Here is a 26597-nt window from a genome sequence, read left to right as displayed (position 1 = left end):
CTATGAGGAGCATGGCGCTCTCTGTTTACCTTTTTTGACGCCTATTAGAGCCTATGGCTCTAATCAGGTGCTTCAAAATCACCCCCGTGCTGAAAAGGAGCCTGAATGAATAGGGGGTGGCCAGAGAGAGGGGGCGGTGCCTGTGCTCCCTTATTAACAAAATATTACAGCGCACACATGCAAAAAAGACATTTACCTCCTGCAAGGCTTATTTAAAACTAGACATTTACAAAAGACATCAAAAAAAAATTATCAAAAAATATGGGGATTTGGTCACACCATATTGCTATATGGTGCTTAAGCCCACTTACTGCGACAAAGTACCCCATGATTAGTGGGTCCTACACTATCCATAGACTGGGAGATCCTGCTTCTCTGAACCATGGGAGCAATACACTCCTCTATATGGGAGAACATGAGGTCTCCACCCATGATACAGGTGGACACTAATAAGAGGCACTGATGAGGGAGTGGGGTGCTCCTCACCCAAAGGGATTTGGTCAGAATCCATACAATAGACAAACAAGATATTTGGGGGGCATACCCTAAAAAATGCATTAAAGATGTTGCAGCCATAAGACCATACAACAGAACAAAATATTACAGCGCACACATGCAAAAAAGACATTTACCTCCTACGAGGCTTATTTAAAACACCTAGACATGACACCTATTGCTCCCATGGTTCAGAGAAGCAGAATCTCCCAGTCTATTGATAGTGTAGGACCCACTAATCATGGGGTACTTTGTCGCAGTAAGTGGGCTTAAGCACCATACAGCAATATGGTGTGACCAAATCCCCATAGTTTTTGATAATGTTTTTTGAAAATGTCTAGGTGTTTTAAATAAGCCTTGCAGGAGGTAAATGTCTTTTTTGCATGTGTGCGCTGTAATATTTTGTTCTGTTGTATGGTCTTATGGCTGCAACATCTTTAATGCATTTTTTTAGGGTATGCCCCCCAAATATCTTGTTTGTCTATTGTATGGATTCTGACCAAATCCCTTTGGGTGAGGAGCACCCCACTCCCTCATCAGTGCCTCTATTTAGTGTCCACCTGTGTCATGGGTGGAGACCTCATGTTCTCCCATATAGAGGAGTGTATTGCTCCCATGGTTCAGAGAAGCAGGATTTCCTAGTCTATGGATAGTGTAGGACCCACTAATCATGGGGTACTTTGTCGCAGTAAGTGGGCTTAAAGCAGAGCTCCAACCTAAAGTGGAACTTCTGCTCATCGGATTCCTCCTCCCCTCCAGTGCACCTTTCAGGGGGGAGGGGGTTCAGATACCTGTACAATACATGTATCTGCACCCACTTCCGGGCATAGATAGCCACAGATACCCCCCCCCCTGTTGTGTTCTGGGAAACACACAGTTCCCAGAACACAACGGGTGCCCGGTGAAGACGCGCAGCGCGACTCGCGCATGTGCAGTAGGGATCCGGGCAGTGAAGCTGCAACGCTTTACTTCCTGATTGCCTGACCGAGGATGGTGGCGGGGGCAGGCGAGAGACGAACGATTGCTCGTCTTCTGCTTCCGACATCGATGGACCCTGGGACAGGTAAGTGTCCATTTATTAAAAGTCAGCAGCTGCAGTATTTGTAGCTGCTGGCTTTTAATATTTTTTTTTAAGGTGGCACTCCGCTTTAAGCACCATACAGCAATATGGTGTGACCAAATCCCCATATTTTTTGATAATGTTTTTTGAAAATGTCTAGGTGTTTTAAATAAGCCTTGCAGGAGGTAAATGTCTTTTTTGCATGTGTGCGCTGTAATATTTTGTTCTGTTGTATGGTCTTATGGCTGCACCAGCTTTAACCACTTGCTGCCCGCCCATGTCATATGATGGCGGGACGGTGCAGCTGTTATCCTGGGCGCGCCGCCGCGTCACTCGGGTCCCGGTGCGCGTGCCCGGCGGCCGCGATGTCCGCCGGGCGCCTGCAATTGCTCAGTAACTGAGCAGGACCGCCGATCTTTATATGTAAACACACAGATCCATGTCCTGTCAGATGGGAGGAGACCGATGGTGTGTTCCTTGTACAGAGGAACAGTGATCAGTCTCCTCCCCTTGTGAGTCCCCTCCCCCTACAGTTACAATCACTCACTAGGAACATAATTAACCCCTACAGCGCCCCCTCCTGGTTAACCCCTTCATTGCCAGTCAAATTTATACAGTAATCAATGCATTTTTATAGCACGGATCGCTGTATAAATGTGAATGGTCCCAAAAATGTGTCAAAAGTGTCCGATGTGTCTGCGCAATATCGAAGTCAAGATAAAAATTGTAGATTGCCGCCATTACTAGTAAAAAAATAATAATAATAAAAATGCTATAAATCTATCCCCTTATTTTGTAGACGCTATAACTTTTGCGCAAACCAATAAATATACGCATATTGTGATATTTTCTACCAAAAATATGTAGAAGAATACGTATCGGCCCAAACTGAGGAAAAAATTTGTTTAAAAAAAATAAAAATGTGGGTATTTATTATAGCAAAAAGTAAAAAATATTGTTTTTTTTTCAAACTTGTCACACTTGTTTTGTTTATAGCGCAAGAAATAAAAACCGCAGAGGTGATCAAATACCACCAAAAGAAAGCTCTATTAGTGGGGAAAAAATGATAAAAATGTCATTTAGGTACAGTGTTGCATGACCGCGCAATTGTTATTCAAAGTGCGACAGCGCTGAAAGCCGAAAATTGGCTTGAGCAGGAAGGGGGTGAAAATGCCCAGTATGGAAGTGGTTAATGCCTCTTTTAGGGTGTGCCCCCCAAATATCTTGTTTCTGCTCCCTTATGGCCACACCGCCACTGATAGTATGCCTAAATATCCAGCCTTAGCTGCCATCTTGTATTTGCAAGAACTTTCTCTGCAGCCCCCTACCTCTCCTGTAATTGGCAGATAGCATGCATTGGATCTTTAGTCCTGGGGCTTGTTTGCATGTCATTGAGTAGCAAAAGCCATTTTGGATACAGTAGGAAAGGGTTAATGTTTAAGAGGAATTGAGAAAAATATTTTTTTCCAGTCTGAGGGGAATTTGTCACCAGAATAACGTTACTATTGGCAGATTTCCCCTCATTTCCTTTTCTTGTGACATTTCAAAGCTTTTCCCCACATTTTCAGCTGTGGGGACAGTGGACACCAGGACAAATAGGGAAGATCATTTTCCTAGTGGGGGTACACAGACAGCAATAAAAACCTTCCAGCAGCTCTAAATCTACCCTACTCTATCTAAAACCATAGCTCCCAACTGTCCCTGATTTCCAGGGACTGTCCCTGATTTGGAGCAATGTCCCTCTGTCCCTATTTCCTCCTTATTTGTCCCTCATTTTGGTCTGATCTATATAGTTGTATATAAAATGCACTTTTTATCTTTCAAAAATAGTTTCCCAGTGCTAAACCTTTCATCCAAATTCTAAATTGCTGCATTTTTCAATTTTTAAATCCAATATAAAGGAATAGTAGTTGTAAAAAAAAAAGCACTTGTGGATTTAATTAACCTTTTTTTTGTTATTTCCCCTTTAAGGGGGTGTGGCAGGGGGCGTGTCCTATACCTACATACGTTTGCTAGTAGGTGTCCCTCATTCCCATCTCAAAATGTTGGGAGGTAAGCAAAAGTACAAAAAAAATACTAAAACAGCAATCTAGAACCAAAAAATGAAATTTATTTCACTTTTGTTTTTTGTAAAGTGGAACTTCAGTATATTTTTCATCTTTCCATCTATTAAATCTTCTGCCTTTGTTGTTGTTTTAACTTTGGATAGTAAAACATTTTTTTTCTGCCAGTAAATACCTTATACAGCCGTCTTCCTGTTTCTTCTCTGGTCATCAGCCTAGGCTTATGACATCATACACAGCTCTATCTCTCTCCCTCTTATGAAAGTTTGCCAGGAAGGGAGGGGGGATGAGTCATAAAAGGGCCAATGAGTGCTGCAGGTGTGCAGAGCTGGAGGTGTGCCTCTGTGTGTCTGTTTAAATCCAGGAAGTGAACAGGCAGCAGCTTCAGCTGCCCATAGTTAAAATGGCTGCAACCAGACTCAGTGGAGGGAGATTTCTGCAGCATACCTGGCAAGTACAGAATCACAGTATATATATAAAATAATATGCAAAGTCATTGGGGTGAAGCTTCAGAATGACAAAGATGTTTTTATTACAAATTATGTGAGCAGACTAACAAAAGGATCATTTCATTCTGACTGCAGGGGGTGTATTTATTAAAAACTAATTGCCTAGTAAAAGTGCATGTGCAAATGGGAGCAAAAAACAAATGTTAGTAGGCTATTTCCTGTGCTATTTGAATATTTTCCATTGATTTTGAATGCAGAATATTAACACTTTACCACTAGATGGCGCTAAGTATCATTCCCTGGGTTTATTTTTTGTTGATCAATCTCAATACATTAGGTATGAACAAGACCTTAGTAGTGTATGCAGGCTGGCCAATGAGATACATAGATGATATAATAGATTCAAATCTTTCTAAAGTACTTTTTCTCTCAATAGTCCTGCAGGAGGAAAGACAGGAACAGCCAGTGAGCAAGGAGGAAATGACATCACACCAAGTTGGGGGGGGGGGTAGATTCATAGGCCAGAAATTCAATAAACGTAAAGGATAACTAAACCTGAAAATCAAAATTGTAATATATTGCATCTTCCCGATCCTTAGATGTTGTGGCTGCATTCGTTTTCTTTTTTCAGGATGAGAACATATTCAGCAAGTACAGAAGATTCCTGCTAATCCTGCCAGAAAATTACTTAGAACCCCCAAACATTATATGTGTTTTTTTTTCTAACACCCTAGAGAATAAAATGACGGTCGTTGCAATACTTTTTTTTTGCACCGTATTTGCGCAGCGGTCTTATAAGCGCACTTTTTTTGGAAAAAATTCACTTTTTTGAATAAAAAAATAAGACAACAGTAAAGTTAGCCCATTTTTTTTTTTTTTTATGTTGTGAAATATAATGTTACGCCAAGTAAATTGATAGCCAACATGTCACGCTTCAAAATTGTGCCCGCTCGTGGAATGGCGTCAAACTTTTACCCTCAAAAATCTCCATAGGCGACGTTTAAAAAATTCGACAGGTTGCATGTTTTGTGTTACAGAGGAGGTCTAGGGCAAGAATTAAAGAATTATTGCTCTCGCTCTACCGGTCGTGGTGATACCTCACATGTGTGGTTTGACCACCGTTTTCATATGCGGGTGCTACTCGCGTATGCGCTCTCTTCTGCGCGCGAGCTCGTCGGGACGTGTGTCCAAGCCTTACCGAGTGCAGCCGAGCGGTCTCCGTGTATTTGCGAGTCTCTCCGGCGCCCCCCCAACCTCTGACCACACGCGGTATTGCATGCTACAGAAGTCAATGCAGAACGAATTATCTTCGTTTCCATTGACTTCTATGGGTAAACTTGCTTTGATTTGCGAGTGCTTTGAATTACAAGCATTCTCCTGGAACAGCTTATGCTCCAGGAGAATATCAAGTCAAAATTTATCAAGTCAAAATTTATTTAAAAAATGTTGCTTGTCTTGCAAAACGCTCTAATTTTTTAATACATTTTGACTTGATATACAAGCGATGTCTTGATATACAAGTAGCGTCATGTCACAGCTGAGTATAAAAGAGAAGAGAGGCTCCTCTAAGTGTAGCAATATGTTGCTAAATGTTGTACTTTCATTTAATATAACCATATTGCTACACTTAGAGGCGCCTCTCTTCTCTTTTATACTCTGGAGCTCCTGCTGGATTTTGCTTCTAATTCCCTTGTGGAGGCTTCCATTTGTGGATGGACATTTCACAAATTGCTATAATCTTTTTATATGGACTATAAACTGAAGGACCTATGAATAAATGGTTGTGGAACGAACCATTTGAGTTTCCATTATTTCTTAAGGGGAAATTTGCTTTGATATACAAGTGCTTTGCATTACAAGCATGTTTCTGAAACAATCTATGCTCTCAATCCAAGGTCTTTACTGTAGTTTTATCTGTTATTTTTTTTATATAAGCAGTTTTCTGGATGACACAATGAGTGAAATCATTCAACAATCCTAATAATGTACAAAGATTAAAAATATTGTTAGCAATGACCTTGATTGTAAGTGGTAAAATCTTTTTCTATATTGATTAATAAAATAAGAATTTTTTGTACATTATTTGTACATATTCACTCACTGGGTCATCCAGAATATATCTTTAGTGTCAGACAAGGAAAGAAACATTCTGATATTTTAGGATAGCCCGTCTTTAGTGGACTCTGGGTGACAAATTATTTTATTTTAGCAGATACCAAAATTTTGAACAACCAAAGCCCTGAAAATCAATAGGTTATTGATTGTGTGTTTACATGTAGTACAAATATTTATAGATTACTATTGGAAAGTCTTGGTACATCAAATAAAATTCCATATACAAAAGAGTTTGTTCACCTTGTGATGGATACTTATTTACTAGACAAATAAAACATACACTATATTATCAAAAGTATTGGGACGCCCGCCTTTACACGCACATGAAATTTAATGGCATCCCAGTCTTAGTCCGTAGGGTTCAATACTGAGTTGGCCCACCCTTTGTAGCTAAAACAGCTTCAACTCTTCTGGGAAGGCTGTCCACAAGGTTTAGGAGTGTATCTATGGGAATGTTTGACCATTCTTCCAGAAACGCATTTGTGGGACAGGCACTGATGTTGGATGAGAAGACCTGGCTCCCAGTCTCTGCTCTAATTCATCCCAAAGGTGTTCTATCGGGTTGAGGTCAGGACTCTGTGCAGACCAGTCAAGTTCCTCCACCCCAAACTCGCTCATCCATGTCTTTATGGACCTTGCTTTGTGCACTGGTGTGCAGTCATGTTGGAACAGGAAGGGGCCATCCCCAAACTGTTCCCACAAAGCTGGGAGCATGAAATTGTCCAAAATATCTTGATATGCTGACACCTTAATGCCGTGTAAACACGATTGGTTGGGGGCGTGGCCAAGATGGCGCTGTGAGCGGCAGCTTTTTCTGAGAGCTCCGCTTTTCTACATCCAAATCCGGATCCATCATTAATAAAACACCCTGGAAACAACACCGGGTTGCTCAGGGGGCTGTGGAGATCTTCCGACTGCTGCGGGGAGACCAAGATTTCGACCCCGGGCCGCGATCAGCATTCCTTGGCCTACCTCGGCCGACTAGGCCGCAGCCGCGGCCTTTCCTGATGGGCCCGGCCGCGAGCCGGAGGACCCTTGGCGCGATCGGCCATACAGACCGGGATTCCCAGATTGTCAAGAGCCGCAGACGGAGGCCGGAACATTAGGCCTAGCTTAAATACAGGCCGATCCCAGACTAATCTCTCATCCAGCGAGATACTAGGCCGCAGCCGCGGCCTTTCCTGACGGCCTGCGGACTCTGGACCAGCCTGGAGTTGGAATCGAGCCCTAGCCCTGGGACAGGGTGGCCTGAGTGGACGGGTGAGTGCCTTCTGGGAGGGCCTGAGGCTTCCCCCACCCTAGACACCCTGAGTGAGACAGGCTGGGGACAGACTGTAAACCCCTGTAGACCCCTGGAAGCCTGGAGACAGCTTTTGTGATCGGTGGGCCGCAGCTGGGGGATCTGTCTTGAGGGACACCTGCTATACTGCACCGTTTGACTATCCATGTCCCCCCCTGTTAGACTCCCGCAGATACCTACTGATTACTGCACAGAGCAAGACCCCGGACAGCTGAATGAGGCGCAGGAACTCTAGTGCAAAGTATAGTAAAGGGGGGCAAAAAACTGACCTTTCCGCCACGGTCGGATTCCCCTCCGACACCCACCTACCCCTGTCCAGCGGCTCATTCCACCCGCAGCGCCCATAGAGCCTCACAGATGAGCCTCAAGGAGTCGGACGATTCCCGACCCCCCTGGCTGGTGGACGTAATGGCGGCCATCGCCACTTGCCAATTAACGCTCACAACAAAAATTGAGGCTGTTCAGTTGGATATGGGACTAATCCGCCAGGATATAGACAAACTCAGGTCGCGAGTCACTGAGTCGGAGCAAAGACTGAGCACCACTGAAGACACTATGGCGGAGCATGGAGTAGCTCTCCGCACACTTCAAACCAAAGTAAAGGCCCTAGAATACAGAGCCGAAGACGCGGAGAACAGAAATCGGTGCAACAACCTCCGTATTATTGGCTTACCAGAGGGGGCGGAGGGAAACAATCCTACCTCCTTTATAGAGGGTATGTTGCGTGACCTTCTACCCGAGGCCCGTTGGTCCCCCCATTACACGGTTGAGAGGGCACACCACATCCCGCCTAAGCCGGGGCCTCCTGGATCCCCCCCCCCGCACCTTCATTCTCCATCTCCTCAATTTCAGAGACAGAGACTAAGTCCTCCACGCCTCCAGAAATGTTGGTGACCTCAGATACCAAAATGCTAAGTTGATCTTCCCTGACTATTCAGTGGAGACCCAGAAGCTCAGGAAATCTTTCGATCAAGTCAAGGCGGCATTGAGATCACGCAGCATTCGCTACAGTGTACTCTTCCCTGCTCGCCTGAGAGTCCGAAACGGCGAGACAACTCCATTCTTTAGTACACCAAGAGAGGCCTCTACCTGGCTGGACTCGTTACCACAGATCCGTTGATCAGCTAACCAGTATGTGCCGCTTGACCTCCTTTCATTGCTTATTCACGGTGACCTGGGCTCAGGTCTGAGTTTCCACAAGAATTACCCTATGGATGCCTAGTTCTGTTGCACTTGTTATGCCCAGTTTTAACCCATGGTGTGTGCGGACTTGATGAGGTAGCTAATTATCCCTACCAGAAACATCTAAGTTTGTGCCCCTGCCAGAGGATATGGGCAGGAGACTGTTGAGATATGAAGCTCCTTTGTTCTTACTTGCTCCCTTTCGTGGAGCACTGGGGTTCATGCTATGTGCCCTCCTTTTGCTGGATCGACTTTACTGTGGGGAGGCAACATGGTTTACTTTTCTTTGGTTGACTCTTACATCCTCACAGCCTGTTATATTACAACAGCGGAGATCTTACACTAGGAAAGCTGCTTGAACTGCTGCTTGCCCCCCCCCGTAGGAATCTTGGGGGGTTGGGGCTCGCCTCTTCCACGGACCCCCTGTTGCAGCCGGCGAGCTGAATCGGTTTGGGATTGAAACCCGCCTCAGTTTGGAGGGGTTGGGTGGGGAGGGGTGGGGTTAAGTTCCCCTTACGGGGCTAGCTCAATTTACTGTAGATATTGGGCTCCTATGTTTGTTTTTAGTTTGGTTTTGTTTTTGTTCTATATTTGCACTAAAATAATTGATTTATCAGCATTGCATTGTTTCCAGTTGTGTCCATTTTGGGTTCGGGGGTCCAATTCAGGAGCCGTGACCCATACTGATCCTAATATTCTTATCATCTCTAGTAACCATGTCCTCCCTTAACCACTTGACCACTGGGCACTTAAACCCCCTTCCTAACCATACCAATTTTCAGCTTTCGGTGCTCTCACACTTTGAATGACAATTACTCAGTCATACAATACTGTACCCATATGAAATTTTTGTCCTTTTTTTCACACAAATAGAGCTTTCTTTTGGTGGTATTTAATCACCGTTGGGTTTTTTATTTTTTGCGCTATAAAAGAAAAAAGACTGAAAATTTGGTAAAAAAATGAATTTTTCTTTGTTTCTGTTATAAAATTTAGCAAATTAGTAATTTTTCTTCGTAAATTTTGGCCAAAATTTCTACTGCTACATATCTTTGGTAAAAATAAGTACAACTTTGTGTATATTATTTGGTCTTTGTGAATGTTAGAGAGTCCAAATGCTATGGTGCCAATATCTGAAAATTGATCACAACTGAAGTACTGACAGCCTATCTAATTTCTTGAGACCCTAACATGCCAGAAAAGTACAAACACCCCCCAAATGACCCCTATTTGGAAAGAAGACATTCCAAGGTATTTAGAAAGATGCATGGTGAGTTTTTTTGAAATTGTCATCTTTTCCCACAATTCTTTGCAAAATCAAGATTTTCTGCATCGACGCGCCTCGAGAAACTCCCGGACACAATGAGTGACGCGATTATAGTGGTGATCCCCAAGCCAGGGAAAGATCCCACATTATGCTCCTCATATCCCCCCATATCCCTTCTGAGTGTGGATGCAAAAGTACTGGCAAAAGTTTTGGCCAATAGGCTTAATTTGGTTATTACTGCCCTGATTCACAGGGACCAAACAGGCTTCATGCCCAGAAGAGGCACTGACATCAATATCAGACGCCTTCATACACACATAGACAGGTCAGACGAGAAGACTAAAGGAATGGTGGCCTCGACGCGGAGAAGGCTTTTGACTCCGTCGAGTGGGGCTACCTGTGGGAGGTGCTCTCACGATTTGGGTTTGGCCCGGGTTTCACGAACTGGCTCCGTATGCTATACCGTAGTCCTTCAGCTAGAATTCGTACTAATGGCTGCCTATCAGGGAAGTTCCAATTATCTCGGGGCACGAGACAGGGTTGTCCCCTCTCCCCGGGCTTATTTGCTTTGGCAGTGGAGCCTCTGGCTATATTGCTGAGGGCGGATCCTGGTGTAAAGGGTCTCCAGGTAGGTCCAATAGAGGAAAAGATATCGCTGTATGCGGACGATGCTCTGCTTTATTTAGCGGACGCGTCGTCCTCTTTACAGACTGCACTGGAACTAATCGATTCCGCGGGTACTCATGGATTCGCATCAATTGGGACAAGTCGGTTCTTTTCCCGCTCCATCCCTCCACCCCTAGGGTGCCACATCCGCAGCTCAAATGGGTAGATGACTTCAAATATCTAGGGATTAAAATTAGTGGTAAGGTACAGGACTATTTGGAAAATAATCTGCGACCACTCATGACACATCTAACGGCTAGGTGTGCTGCATGGCGTTCCCTTCCATTGACCCCCGTCGGCAGAGTCAATCTGCTAAAAATGAGCTGCCTTCCCAAATATCTATATTTCTTCCGCAATACCCCCATTCACATCCCCAAGGCTTTTTTCCGGAGGTTAGAGAGTCTGCTGATACACTTTGTCTGGGCGGGGAGGCCGCCTAGGGTGGCCAAACAGATCCTCTATCTCCCACTTTCGGTGGGTGGATTGGCACTGCCGAACTTTCAAATTTACTATTGGGCGGCTGTCCTGGTCACAATTCGGTGGTGGTTCTCCCAGCCCGCACAGAACCCAGCGGTCACTCTGGAAGCAGCCATTCTGGGATCCTTCGCTGCCCTGAGCAATCTCCCGTTTCGTGGACTTAGGGCCAGTTCGTCCATGACAACTCTAATGCGAACCACCGTGAGGGTCTGGCAGGAGGCTAGAAAGAAATACGCAACACATAATCACATTTCACCACACATGCCCCTTTGGGGTAACCCTATGCTTCCTCACTTTTATAGTATACCGGACCCCTCTCTGTGGGCAGGGAAGGGAATCTTTACCTTAAAATATATAGTTCAGGACGGTAGGCTTATGACTTTTCAGGTTCTGAGGCAGTCGTTTGGTATCCCGTCCTCCTTTCAATTCAGGTACTGGCAGCTGAAGCACGCCTTTGAAGCCCAGTTCCCTGCCCCCCTCACTTTGGAACCTGACTCCATTGAAAGAGTCCTGATATCCAGTGTGATGGGGAAACCTCTCTCAACACTATATCTATACCTTACAGTGGAGTATGACACCAAATTGACTAAAACCTGGGAAAAGTGGAGGATGGATATTCCTTCTTTGGACAAGGAAGAGTGGAAAGAGTGTTTGATTTCCTACATTCCTTCCATGATAAATAGTGGCTACCGGATGATGGTAGAGATTTTATTGTTCTTATTATTTTTGTACTGAATGCACTAATTCAATTTGTATTGTAATGCTGATTTGTTCAATAAAAAAGTTTCTGTTAAAAAAAAAAAAAAAAAAAAGAAGATTGTTTTTTTCGTCGGAAAAAAATATGATGGCTTTTCTGACGGGATTCCGCTCAAGTTTGCCTTGCATACACACGGTCATGCAAAAGTTCACCGAAATTACAACCTTCAAGAAAGCGGTGATGTACAACACTACGACGAGCCGAGAAAATGAAGTTCAATACTTCCGAGCATGCGTAGGGATTTTGTGCGTCAGAATTGCCACAGACGATTGCATTTTCGGATAGGAACTTTTCCTGACCGAAAAATTAAGAACATGCTTTCAATCTTTTGCTGGCTGGAATTCGGCCAGCAAAAGACCGATGGAGCACACACACGGTCGCATTTTCCGACAAGAAACTCTCATCGGTCTTTTGCGAGCCGAAATTCTGATCGTGTGTACGCAGTATAAGAGTTCCCTTCACTGGAACTAAGGGGCCAAGCCCAACCCCTGAGAAACAACCCCACACCATAATCCCCCCTCCACCAAATGATTTGGACCAGTGCACAAAGCAAGGTCTATAAAGACACGGATGAGCGGGTTTGGGGTGAAGGAACTTGACTGGCCTGCACAGAGTCCTGACCTCAACCCGATAGAACACCTTTGGGGTGAATTAGAGTACAGACTACGAGCTAGGCCTTCTCGTCCAACATCAGTGCCTAACCTCACAAATGCGCTTCTGGAAGAATGGTCAAACATTCCCATAGACACACTCCTAAACCTTGTGGACAGCCTTCCCAGAAGAGTTGGAACTGTTATAGCTGCAAATTGTGGGCCAACCCAATATTGAACCCTAATGCCGCGTACATACGAGCGGACTTTACGGCAGACTTTGCCTGGCGGACTGGATTTGGTCGGACAATTCGATCGTGTGTGGGCTCCAGCGGACTTTGTTTGCTCAAAAGTTGGACGGACTTAGATTTGAAACATGTTTTAAATGAATCCGTCGAAATCGAGTCCGGTCGAAAAGTCCGCCGTCTGTATGCTAGTTCGACGGACAAAAAGCCACGCTAGGGCAGCTATTGGCTACTGGCTATGAACTTCCTTGTTTTAGTCCGGTCGTACGTCATCACGTACGAATTCGACGGACTTTGGTGGATTGTGTGTAGGCAAGTCCGTTCATTCAGAAAGTCCGTCGTAAAGTACGTCGAAAAGTCCGCCGGGCAAAGTCTGCCGTAAAGTCCGCTCGTGTGTACGCGGCATAAGGCTACTTTCACACTGAGCAGCACCGTCGACGGTAAAGTGCCACTATTTTTTGCGGCGCTTTACCATAGTTTTTGTGGCCCTTTTCGGCCGCTAGCAGGGCGCTTTTAACCCCCGCTAATGGCCGAGAAAGGGTTAAATGCACCCGCAAAGCACTTTGCTGACACTTCGGCGGCGCTGCCCATTGATTTCAATGAGCAGGGGCGCTTTAGGAGTGATGTATACACCGCTCCTACAGCGCCTCAAAGATGCTGCTTGCAGGACTATTTTTGGCTTCCTGCCAGCGCACCGCTCCAGTGTGAAAGCACTCGGGCATTCACACTGGAGTGACAGGAGAGGAGCTTTACAGGCGCTATGCAGGTGCTACTTTTAGCACTATAGCGCCTGTAAAGCGCCTCAGTGTGAAAGCAGCCTTATGCCCTGTACACACAATAGGATTTTCCGACAACAAATGTTTGATGGGAGCTTGTTGTCAGAAAATTCCGACAAACAATGTGTGTAGGCTCCATAGGACATTTTCCATCGAAATTTCCCACAAACAAAATTTGAGATCCAGATCCAGATGTCAGAAATTCCGATCGTATGTACACAATTCTGACGCACAAAATTCCACGCATGCTCGGAACCAAGCAGAAGGGCCGCACTGGCTATCGAACTTCATTTTTCTTGGCTTGTTGTACGCGTTGTGCATCACCGCGTTCTTGACGTTCGGAATTACCAACAACATTTGTGTGACCGTGTGTATGCAAGACAAGTTTAAGCCAACATCTGTTGGAAAAAATCCATGGGTTTTGTTGTCGGAAAGTAATGTAACAAGTAATCGGCGCAAATAATGACAGCTGTATCCAAATTACAGTAATGTACAAGAATAAGTATCAAAAAATATATCATAGATAATACATGAGAAATGAGTCCGTGATGTAACACTGTAAGTGGAGGGGGCAGGAGTAATGTGTAGAGTCCACATTCAATGCAGCCTTCCAGTAGGGGTGAAAGCCATTATCCCAAGAGTACTGCAAAACAAGGAGAAGGAGGCGCCTCTGGGTGCAGAAGGAGAAACACAGCATGAGAGGAATAGAACGGGGACGAAGGGGGGAGGGAAGAGGGGGAAAGAAGACAGAGTAGTGCATCGTTCCCCTTGTTTCCCTTCATTGCTGACACTTCCACACACAGGACCTTTGGTCACTCCCCTCTCCCTCACCATCCCCTCTTGCACTCTCCTCCCCATCACTGTCTTACATATAAACATCCTGTTCAGCTCCCAGCCAATCAGCTTGACAAAGGAGTGCCGCCGTCACACCATTCACGGCGTGCCAGCTTAGGAAACGCGTCGCATATCGTGTGACGTCATCATCCCTCGACTGGATCGGCTGCCATCCAAGCCTCGCTCTGGTGCCTGTCTCCACTGCTCGGCCGAGTACATCCAGCGCCTTGAGGCTGCCCAGACCCCTTACATCTACCAGCAGAGAAGAGATGACTCCACGGACTCCACGGACTGGACTGACCTGGGACATTGTTATGCTTAATATCGACCACACAGTGGGAGTGTATTATCAGCTGTTGCTATTTTTGTTGTCGGGAAATCCTATCGTGTGTACAGGGCATTAGACTGGGATGTCATTAACCACTTGCTGCCCGCCCACCATCATATGACAGCGGCCCTTCCAGGTCCCCTAGGGGGCGCGCGCGTGCCACATCACTTAGGTCCCGATGCGCGTGCCCGGCGGCCGCGATGTCCGTCGGGCACCCACGATTGCCCGGTAATCGAGCAGGACCGTGGATCTGTGTGTGTAAACACATAGATCCACGTCCTGTCAGATAGGAGGAGACCGATGGTGTGTTCCTTGTACAGAGGAACACCGATCTGTCTCCTCCCCTTGTGAGTCCCCCCCCACAGTTAGAATCACTCCCTAGCAACATGATTAACCCTACAGCGCCCCCTCCTGGTTAGCCCCTTCATTGCCAGTCACATTTATACAGTAATCCATGCATTTTTATAGCACGGATCGCTGTATAAATGTGAATGGCCCCAAAAATGTGTCAAAAGTGTCCAATGTGTCCGCCGCAATATCGCAGTCATGGTAAAAATCGCAGATCGCCGCCATTACTAGTAAAAAAAAATAATAATAAAAATGCTATAAATCTATCCCCTTATTTTGTAGACGCTATAACTTTTGCGCAAACCAATAAATATACGCTTATTGCAATATTTTTTACCAAAAATATGTAGAAGAATACGTATCGGCCTAAACTGAGGAAAAAATTTGTTTAAAAGAAAAAAAAATTTGGATATTTATTATAGCAAAAAGTAAAAAATATTGTGTTTTTTTCAAACTTGTCACTCTTATTTTGTTTATAGCGCAAGAAATAAAAAATGCAGAGGTGATCAAATACCACCAAAAGAAAGCTCTATTAGTGGGGAAAAAATTATAAAAATGTCATATGTGTACAGTGTTGTATGACCGCGCAATTGTTATTCAAAGTGCGACAGCTTTTGGTAATATAGTGTATTTTGTTATAGGAAAACTGTTTTTTTTATATATCAATTCACAGTCCTGGTCCTTTCAAACTCATTCCACACACATAACTACATTTCTAGAATAACTTCTACTTCTAAATCTTCTAAATCCTTTATATGGATAATGTCCATAAATAGTACTATGCCAGTTTATAGTTGCACTTCACAGTTCTTTTTTACAATGAATGTACCTGAGCAGTCCATTGTTACCATATGGAACCAAATGTTAAGACAAATCAACAGATACAGAGATAGCAGTAGCTGAATATATATTTAAATCATAACTTTTTCTATAAAACTGCAGTTTGTCCCTGACCCCTCCTGCCTCTTGATACCTCCTACTGGTATCTAAACCCAAAGAAGAAAAATGTTATATATTGCAGATTACTAGTCCTTAGGTGTTTATGACTGCATTCATTTCTCAGGCTTTTTTTCCTTTCACCTGGTGATCCTGCCAATAATACACTTCCTGTCCTACCGTGACAATGCTCACCATACTATATCTATAGAGAAGCCGCATTGTCACCCTGGGACAGGAAGTGTGTTAGGACTACAGAACACCTTCTCTCCTTATCTTCATAACATAGGGGAGGGGGGTGTTGTGTAACCCATAGAGATAACTGGGAACAATGTTACTAATAAAAGTGCAGCACAGACAGGGAGCACAGGATGTTTTCAGATGGCAGGATCAACAGGTATGCTTTGAACAGATATAACAAAATGATTTCAATGGTATATTTATTGGAAAAAAAAGGGAGAAAAACAGGAGAAGCTTGTTGTTAGGGTCTACATACCCTTTAAAGTGATGTACATTCTTTTCAACCGATAGGAAAGTTCAGGACCTATGATTTGTTAGTGTGCCGCTCAGGCTTGATCACTGTGGGGAGTAGTGTGGTTAATGTCGCATCCACTCTTCTTTTCCATTTTATTTTGTCCTAAATAGCTGTTCCCATCCCACTATCTTCATTTCATTTGCTTACTCAATACATTCCCTCACACACACATATACATTTGCATCTTTTATCCACATATTTTTTGCCATCTCACTCTTTTATCTCACATACACTTATTATTTCCATTCACTCCACATTCACTTCTCATTTTTCATTTATATTTTATTTTTTATTATTATTATTTTTATTATTTACTTTTTTTATTGCAATTTAGTTTTTTACTATGTTGATATTAATTTTCATATTTTATTTTTCATTTCCATTTTTATTCATTTGATTTTTTTATTATTATTTCATTTATTTTTTCCTTTCAGTCTTTGTCTGACAGTCTCATTTTTGACTTTTTCATTCATCCCTTTATACATATATACACTACTTTATTTTTTCACACCCATCTCTATTTTTTTTCTTATTTACAACTCTCATTTCCCTTTACATCCTCTTTTCCTGATTTCAGTTTCACCTTTCACCCTTTTCCCCACCTCACCTCATTATTCCTCCCTTACAGCCAGAACGTTCAACCACACACACACCTGCCAGCCCTTTATACATCCTGAGTGACTTCCAATGATGCTTATTTACTCCCCACATGCATGGGATCTTATTCCACGTGACTATGCTCCGAGGGGTGGAGTGAAACGCGTTGGGGACGTGGCCTGGCGGGAGCCCAGGCTGAGGTGGTCTCTCCCATAAACATCACAGGACACTGTGGATGTGCGGCACCAGGGATCTTTTCTCTCGTCCTTCTAGGAAGGTTCAGGAGAACAGGGATCTCCAAACTACAGCCCTCCAGCTGTTTCGGAACTACACGTCCCATGAGGCATTGTAAAACTCTAACATTCATAGACATGACTAGGCATGATGGGAATTGTAGTTCCTGAACAACTGGAGGGCAGTAGTTTGGAGACCCCTGGTTTAGAATAACCTTAGTGTTTTTAGGAAAAAGAAATCAAACTACATATACAGTACTTATACATTTTTCTTTCACAATATTTTTATTGAATAATATATATATACTACAAACTAATAGGCCTATTACATGGTATAACCAGTAACAACAAAGAAAGATGAAAAGTAACCAGGTGATTGTACCTCAGTCGGTACTATATCGGTCTATTAGGGTAATAGCGAACCATGCTCAGTGGTCTAATGGTCAAAGTCTAGAACAGTGTTTCTCAACTCTAGTCCTCAAGTGGTCCCAACAGGTCATGTTTTCAGGATTTCCCTCAGATGAAACAGCTGTGGTAATTACTAAGGCAATGAAACTGATCAAATCACCTGTGAAAAATAATGGGAAGCCTGAAAACATGACCTGTCGGGGCGCCTTGAGGACTGGAGTTGAGAAACACTGGTCTAGAGAATACACTAAGCAAACAGTATTTCAGAAATCATCATGTGAAAAATACCATGCAGTACCTGAGATTGACCTTTGTTCATTTGTAAAGAGCCCTCAGGGAATACTAAAAAAAAAAAAAAAAAAGGGGGGGGGGGATTATCTTGCAAGCCTCCTGATGTACAAGAGGGCCGTACCCCCACCAAAAGGCAGATAGGCTATAAGAATAAAAAAATGTAACCCAAAAGTGTGGTCAGAGAGTAGTTAACAGTCTCAGCGTACTTGCATCTGGCGGTAAATACCTGAAAATAAATAGAGAGAAAGGAAAAAAGAAAAAAAAAAGAATAAAGAAAAGAACAAGGGCGGGGGGTAACAGAAGAAAACTAAAGAAAGAGGAGTCACGAAGAAGACTTGCTTGACTTGCAGGTGCAGTTCAAGTTCCTAGTTCAAGTTAACAAGTAGGAGGGCTAATTAAGCTCCTTGAGATAACACAGGGAAAATGCACAGCTCTGAATTTCAAATATTATCAACAGGTATTTTGTTTGCAATTATGAAACAATTATAATACAATCTCTTAATAGTATATCTAAAAGTCCAAAAGGTAGCAAGGAAGATAAATGTTCTGTTAGGATTTACAGAGACGTTAAAGTGGTTGTAAAGCCTAAGGGTCTGTTCACACGGGCTGTTCACACGGCACAAAATCGCTTCTTCTCTCGGCCAATCAGGTCTTAAGACCCACTTCCAAATTATCTGGAAGGAGAATCAGGAAGACAATAGCGAATACCAATTCGCTATTGTCACACAACTGGGTGGGCTTAGGGTGCAGTGATCTGTACCCCCCCGAGCCCACCCTTTTTTGAAGCCAATTAGAGCTTCAAGCTCTAATCAAGTGCTTCAACACAAAAAAAAACCCCATTGGAATTTATGGGTCCGGCGCCCTGCATGTAAATTAGGGGCCGGACATATGGATTAGGGGGGCGGCGCCCGTGCGCCCCTAATGACGGGCCACCATTTGTCCCCACTTTCATTTTTTTATCAACTTGATTGCTATCAAAAGGGATTAACAGTATCCCTTGTGATAGCATGGGCCAAGACAGGTCCTCTACATGGAGAGATCTGAGGTCTATTAGATACCAGATCTCTCCTCTGGCCTCCAAAGCATCTGATCAAACTGAGATCGGTTTGATCAGATTCTTTACAAGCTGCCAACAGCAGGTAAACTAAAGACCGGAACCAGAAGTGAAGAAATCCTGGTCACTTCTGGTTTCTGATTTCACGGAGCTGGAACGTCAGTTCCTCTCTCTCTCTGTTCAGTCCACAGGATGATGCCAGTGGGAGCAGTCCCTGGGCTCCCTGATCAGACGTGAGAGCCGGGAAAAGCAGCGGCAGGAGGGGGGCACACCCTTCTGCCACCTGTAGAAGTGATCAAGTGGCTATATAGCCACTCAAATCACTTCTACATGAAACAGCATCGCTGGCTGAAAATCTTAATACCGGGATGATGCCTGTAGCTGCAGGCATCATCCTGGTACAACCACTTCAATCCCAGGATGTCATATGACGTCCACCCAGGGAGAAGTGGATAATAAAATATAATAAAACCAAAGAATGTACAATTAGTGGAGAAGTGCAGCAACTCATAATATCCAGATAAGTGAATTCTGATTGGTTCCCGTGATTTACTGCACCGTGCACATCGTCACTGCGGTCTGCACTGACGGCATGTGTTGGACCTAATAAATCCAGTTATGGAGTACAGTCACAGTTTTAAGCTTGTATATGTTTGTAATTGATAATTTTACCTCATCAATACTTTCTAAACATAATTAAATGTATTTGTTTCCCGATACTGAGATTTAGGATGCATTTTTATATCTAATTTATAACAGAAAGATTTTATGATTAAAGTGATGCTAAACACTGGTTTTAAAAAAATAAAAATGTATTTATATATATATAATCTAATTTTTCTTGTGTATTCTCAATACAGAAAGTCTCTTTTTTCCCTTCTATTGCTCTCAGCTTCCTCCAAATTTTTTTTGCTGCTGTGATCTGTCAGAGTGGCTACGTTTGTTCTCCATGGTCCCATTGTAGGGGTGGCTCCCACGTAGCCACCGTCTCCTTCTCACTCCAGAGATGGACTATGGATGTGTAGTGTGCATAGAGAAGTAACATGCTATGCTTGTCCCAAACAAACAGAAGTTAGTGGGAAAATGAGAGGTTCGGGAGCTCACATTGGATGTTACAAGGAGGCAGAAAAGATAGATTACAGGCCCATTAGGTATTGGATGTGTATGGATTATATTTGAAGAATAAGGATATTGTTTTTTCTCACTTTAAGCTACACCCCTCTTGTAAACTGAATAGGTTATGTGACTCTGGAGAGCCCAGTACAAAGAATACATTGTTACTCTATTATTCTTATGATGGAATCTTCAAACACATGGAAAGCAGCATGGAGGGGCTCAGTGAAGGTGGTGGTGAAGGTGTGGAGATGTCTGATGGGGTCACACAGCTGGTAGAAGGACAGAAAGCCAGCCTCATAATCCAGATAAATCCCGACAGTCTTTAGAGAAGATTTGGAGTCTATTGTAATACCTGAGTTGTTGTGCTTTGTAAAGAGAGTCTTTCTTTGGGTCAGACCCCATGATTTGTCATTATAACCTATATAAGACTCATTTCCTGCTGTCCTCTCTATGCTGTGACTGACCACCCCTATCAGCCAGTTCTTCGCTCCGCTCACATCCACCTTCCAGTAATGTCTCCCTGATGAGAAGCTCTGTGTACTTATTACCTGATTGGATTTAAATCTCTCTGGAACATCCGGTCTATTCTCTGATTTTTTGGTGATTTGGCGAGCAGCTGATTTCAGATCCAGTGATATAATAATGCGATTATTGGCTGTTTTTATATCCAGTAAAATGTCTGATTTCTCCATCACTGAGAATTGTCTCTTCAGATCTATCAGACTGTCAGTAAAGTGGAGAAGTCCTCTTTGTAGCATCTGTGAGATCATTCCTTCATCCAGACATCCGGCATCTCTTACATCACCACTCCTAGGAATGATGTCATCACTGATTATTTCTTTCTTTAGCATAGTTAATGGATCTGTGATCTTACATACGGCCTCCATTTCATTAATCTTCCTGGGCAGCTCATTCTTCTGTGTCTCCAGCTTCTGGATCATATCACAGACTGACTGGGAGATCTTCTCCTCCTGTCTGGAGACCTCAGTCAGGATTCTCTTCTCTTCATCATCCAGATGTCTCCTGATGTCTCTAAACAGCATAGTGACTCTCCCGGTGACATCAGCTGCTTTTCCTTTCTCTCCCGTCCTGTGATTTTCCAGATTCTGGATTCTCTTCTCTGTCTCGTGTCTCTCATTAGTCAGTTTCTCAGTAACATCTTTTAGTTTCTCTTTCTTCTTCTCAGAGGCCACATTCAGAAGCTCCACATGGTGTCCTCTATGTTCTCCAGCCACCCAGCAGGACATACAGATACAGGCACTGTCCTCTGTGCAGTAATATTTCAGGATCTCCTTGTGTATGGAGCATTTTCTGTCATCAAATGTTGTGGTGGGATCAGTTAATATGTGATCCGCTGACTTGCTGTGGTTGCTTAAGTGTCTATTGCAGAACGAGGCCTCACATAGCAGACACGTTTTAGTAGCTGGTACAGGATGATCACAATATGTACAGAAGACCTCTGTGTCCTCCGGGTGAGCAGATCTGAAATTATCCACAATGTTATACAACTTCCTGTTCTTCTCCAGCGGAGGGCGCTCTGTATACTGCTCTCTGCACTCCGGACAGGAATAATTGGTAGCCTTCCTCTCCTGTGTATCCAGCACAGTCACTATACAATCCCAGCAGAAGTTATGTCCACATTTCAGTGATACGGGCTCCTTATAAAGGTTCAGGCAGATGGAGCAGATCAGCTCCTCTCTCAGACTAGAAGTCGCCATTCTGGAGAAAAAAAAATTTAAAAATTAAGCTACAGAAGAGAAGCTGGGAGCGGTTGATGTGTCCCATACACAGAGGAGAAAGTGAAAGTATTTCTGGGAATGTTTCTCAGGAAGTGAGCTTCATATAAAATGAGATCCTCCCAGCCCATTTAAACCTTCATTTCCTCTAGTCTGATTCAGTGACTCTACATAATATTGGTTGAGGACGTCTCCTATATTAAAGTGTATCTTAACCTAACTAGTAAAAAAAAAATTTAATTTTTTTTTTTTTTTTTTAGATTACCACAGTATACGTGGTTTCTTATTACTGTGCAGGTTAGATTGATTAGATTGTAAAAACTTGTTCCATCCATTTCCTGTGATCAGGTGACAACACTGCCTTTTATGGTCGTCACGCAGTGCCCGATGCTATATGCTCCCCTTGTGGACTAGAATATTAGGTGCCGATGCACGGTGCGCCTATCCATCAAGCTGCTATCTTGTATTTGCATGAACTTTCTCAGCACACCTACCACTCCTGTGATTGGCATATAGCATACAAATGGATCTTAGAACTTTAGTCCTGGGCTTGTCTGTGTGTCACAAAGTAGCAAAGTGCACAGGCATGCCCTCGTACAGAAAGTTAAAGTGTTACTAAACCCACAACAGTAAAATCAGTGTGTATATGCAGTAAAGCATGCTTGTTACACTCACTGTGGAACCTAAGGGGTTAATCCTCTACATTGTGTATAAAGGCTGTATCTCCTGATATTTACAGAGCCAGAGGACAGGCTGCACACACTCAGTATGGTGTGTATTACTAGAGAGTTTTTTTTTTTGGAAAGTGCATGTGATCAGCACAGGGCCAATCAGCACTGTCCAGATAGAAGGTTGGGGGTCCTGCATTCTCATAGGACAATTGTGGGAGAATAAAAACTTCTTCTACAAGCTTTAACCAGACACTGATAGAACTAGACTGCTCTAACTGCTGATGAGAAAAGGTATTTTTCAGAATTTTATATTTACTAAAATAAATTGCATTTACATGTTCTGTGTAGTGTGGGAGACCAAATATACTGAATGCAGGGTTCTGGGTTTAGTAACACTTTAACCACTTCAATACTGGGCACTTATACACCTTCCCGCCCAGACCAATTTTCAGCGCTGTCGCACCTTGAATGACAATTGTGCGGTCATGCTACACTGTACCCAAACTACATTTTTATCACAAAACAAATAGAGCTTTCTTTTGGTGGTATTTGATCACCTCTGGGATTTTTATTTTCTGCTAAACAAATAAAAAAAGACCGAAAATTTTGAAAAAAAGGTTTTTTTTTGTTTCAGTTACAAAACTTTGTAAATAAGTAAGTTTTCTCCTTCACTGATGGGCACTGAGGGGGCTGCACTGATGGGCACTGATAAGGCGGCACTGATGGACACCGATGAGGTGGCACTGATGAGGTGGCATTGATGGGCACTGATGGGGCACTGATAGGCGGCACTGATAGGTGGCACTGATAGGCGGCACGGATGTACTGTAATGTATAGTACTGATGGATACCAATCAGTGCCAAACAATAATGCCTGCCAATCAGTGATGCCCATTGTGGGCACTGATTGGCATCCCTGGTGGTCTAGGGTGGCATACTTGATGGTGACATCCCTGGTGGTCCTAGTGGCGTCCCTGGTGGTCTAGTGTGGGCATCCTCGGGGGGTGGGCTGCGCTGATAATCGATCAGCACAGACCTCCCCTGTCAGAGGAGCAGTCGATCGGCGAAAGCCGATCAATGGCACTTCCTATTTACATCATGATCATCTGTGATTGGACACGGCTGATCACATGGTAAAGAGTCTCTGTCAGAGACTCTTTACCTAGATCGGAGTTGCAGTGTGTCAGACTGACACACCGCAACAACGATCACCGCGATGCGCGCCCCCAATATCCTGAAGACGTTATATGGCGTCAGGATATTGAAACCGCTTTGCTGCCTTCATTTTGCTATATGGCGGGCTGCAAGTGGTTAAAGTATATCTAAACCCATTTTGCATACAGTAGGAAAGGGTTCATTTTTTTTAAGCCATCTGCATCCCATTAGGGAGAATTCCCCTCACTTCCTGTCCTGTAAGAAGTGAAAGGATGGATTTCCAAAAATTTTGCATAGCAATTCGCCCAGTAAAAGTGAATATGCGAATGGGTACAAAACTGTATGTTGGGCTATTTTCTTGGCTGGTTGAATGTTTTCCATTGATATTAAATTGATTTTAAATGGAAAATATCGCACTTTCCGATAAGAGGAAATGTTTCCAATGTGAGAGAAATCCCCTCTCAGGCAGTTGTCACTATTTGCAGATTTCCCCTCTATTCCTTTTCTGGTGACAAATCAAAATTTAGTGTTTCCCTTCACTTTTAGCTTCAGGGATAGTGAACAACAGAACAAATAGAAATGATTTGTATTCCTAGTGGGGATACAGACAGCAATAAACACATGTCAGAGGTTCTACTCTATACAAAACTCCGCAAAAAAACTTAAAGCAGTAACCGCTACTTTACACTTGCTTCAAAACAAGGCTTCGGACACGCTTTGTTAAAGCTCTCTGAACATCAATCAAAGCCCCTGTCACTAAATAAAATGGTTAGCTTACAGTGCTGTTTACACCTTGCGTTTGCTTCGGCTTCGCTTCAAAAATTATACCCCATGTCGCTTTAGTGGTGCTTCAAAGCATCTTCAGAGCATCCATAGAAGTTACATAGTTACATAGTAGGTGAGGTTGAAAAAAGACATCAAGTCCAATCCATGTGTGTGATTATATGTCAGTATTACATTGTATATCCCTGTATGTTCAGGTGCTTATCTAATAGTTTCTTGAAACTATCGATGCTCCCCACTGAGACCACCGCCTGTGGAAGGGAATTCCACATCCTTGCCGCTCTTACAGTAAAGAACCCTCTACGCAGTTTAAGGTTTAACCCGTTTTTCTTCAGTTTAATGAGTGGCCATGAGTCCTGTTAAACTCCCTTCCGCGAAAAAGTTTTATCCCAATTGTGGGGTCACCAGGACGGTATTTGTAAATTGAAATCATATCATATCCCCTCTCAAGCGTCTTTTCTACAGAGAGAATAAGTTCAGTGTTCGCAACCTTTCCTCATAACTAAGATCCTCCAGACCCTTTATTAGTTTAGTTGCCCTTCTTTGTACTCGCTCCATTGCCAGTACATCCTTCCTGAGGACTAGGGATGAGCCGAATACCCCCCGGTTCGGTTCGCACCAGAACCTGCGAACGGACCGAAAATTCGCACGAATGTTAGAACCCCATTGACATCTATGGGACTCGAATGTTCGAAATCAAAAATGTATCAATGCAAAAAAAACTTTTTAAAAACTGCAGTTTTTCGGGAGCAGTGATTTTAATGATGCTTAAAGTAAAAAAAAAAAAAAAAGTGAAATATTCCTTTAAATATTGTACCTGGTACCTAGTATGCCTGTAAAGTGGCGCGTGTTTCCCATGCTTAGAACAGTCCCTGCACAAAATGACATTTTTAAAGGAAAAAAAGTCATTTAAAACTGCTAGCTGCTTTAATGTAATGTCGGTTCCCGGCTATATGGATGAAAATCAGTGAGACAAACGGCATGGGTACCCTCCAGTCCATTACCAGGCCCTTTGGGTCCTGTATGGATATTAAGGGGAACCCCACACCCAAATTAAAAAAAAGGAAAGGCGTGGGGCCCCCAGGCCCTATATACTCTGAACAGCAGTATACAGGCGGTGCAAACAAGACAGGGACTGTAGGTTTGTTGTTAAGTAGAATCTGTTTGTAATTTTGAACTGGTACATTTTTAAAGTGTAGCTCCAGCCAAAAAATCTGTTTTTAAGCTTTTTGTAAAACATAGTGAAACAAGGATTGGTGATAAAGCATCAGTGGAAAGGAGAAAAGTTTTTCCCATATTAACTCTTACAGGAGAGAATTTCCCTTCCTATGGGGTAGATTTCATCTCACATCCTGTTGTCTCCTTCCGTTTGCAAGTAGGAGTCGTTGTAAGTTGGATGTTTGAAAGTAGGGGCCTTCCCTATATACTCAGCAGAACTTTGGGCCTTAGTTGTGGCCTCAATACTGTAAGCCCTCACAGGGCCCTGCTGTGAAATATTAGATCAAGAATTGTAATTACATGCCCCTGTTGAACAGAGCCAGAAAAATTGGGCCTTTGGTGATGGTGGTGGTGGTGCCACAACACTGTAAGTCCTCACAGTTACTCTTGGTGGGCGCAGAAACGGGCCCTGCTGTGAAATATTAGTTCAAGAATTGTAATTACATGCCCCAGTTGAACAGGGGCTGAAAAATTGGGCCTTTGGTGGTGGTGGTGCTGGTGGCACAACACTGTAAGTCCTCACAGTTAATCTTGGTGGGAGCAGAAACGGGCCCTGCTGTGAAATATTAGATCAAGAATTGTAATTCTTATAAGAGCCCCCTTAGGCAATATTGTGATGAAATAGGATTGGTAGACATCTGGAGGAGGAGGCACCCTGGGGAGAAGCAATACTCATGCCACTCCAGGACCCATGCCACCTTATCCAGAATCGACCTGGTTCTGGGAAACAAGGAAGCATTAAATGTAGTGTAGGAAATAACGTATGAGCCAAGGGCCGTCTTGGACCACACGCCTGCTATTACTGCTGTGAAGGTAGGAGAGCATCACATCAGGGGGAGCTGGAAGGTCAATCCCTTCTGGCTTGATTTAATAGGAGAAGAGGAGAGAATGAAGGAGAGCCTATCGGAGTTTGTT

The 26597-nt window shown here is 43.5% G+C and overlaps 1 protein-coding gene and 1 long non-coding RNA gene across 2 annotated transcripts in view; both read right to left on the bottom strand.

The window, feature by feature from the left end:
• Positions 1 to 26597, bottom strand: part of LOC141148634 (uncharacterized) — a 165603-nt gene that overhangs the window by 91732 nt on the left and 47274 nt on the right. The window lies entirely within an intron of this gene.
• On the bottom strand, positions 19899 to 21900 carry LOC141147624 (E3 ubiquitin-protein ligase TRIM39-like). Its single transcript, XM_073634854.1, has one exon. It carries the CDS (start codon positions 21835 to 21837, stop codon positions 20281 to 20283), a length of 1557 nt encoding a protein of 518 aa, XP_073490955.1. The 5' UTR covers positions 21838 to 21900; the 3' UTR covers positions 19899 to 20280.

This window comes from Aquarana catesbeiana, linkage group LG06 (genome assembly GCF_042186555.1).
Source record: "Aquarana catesbeiana isolate 2022-GZ linkage group LG06, ASM4218655v1, whole genome shotgun sequence".
Lineage (NCBI taxonomy): Eukaryota > Metazoa > Chordata > Amphibia > Anura > Ranidae > Aquarana > Aquarana catesbeiana.
This window is presented reverse-complemented; position numbering and strand designations above follow the sequence as displayed.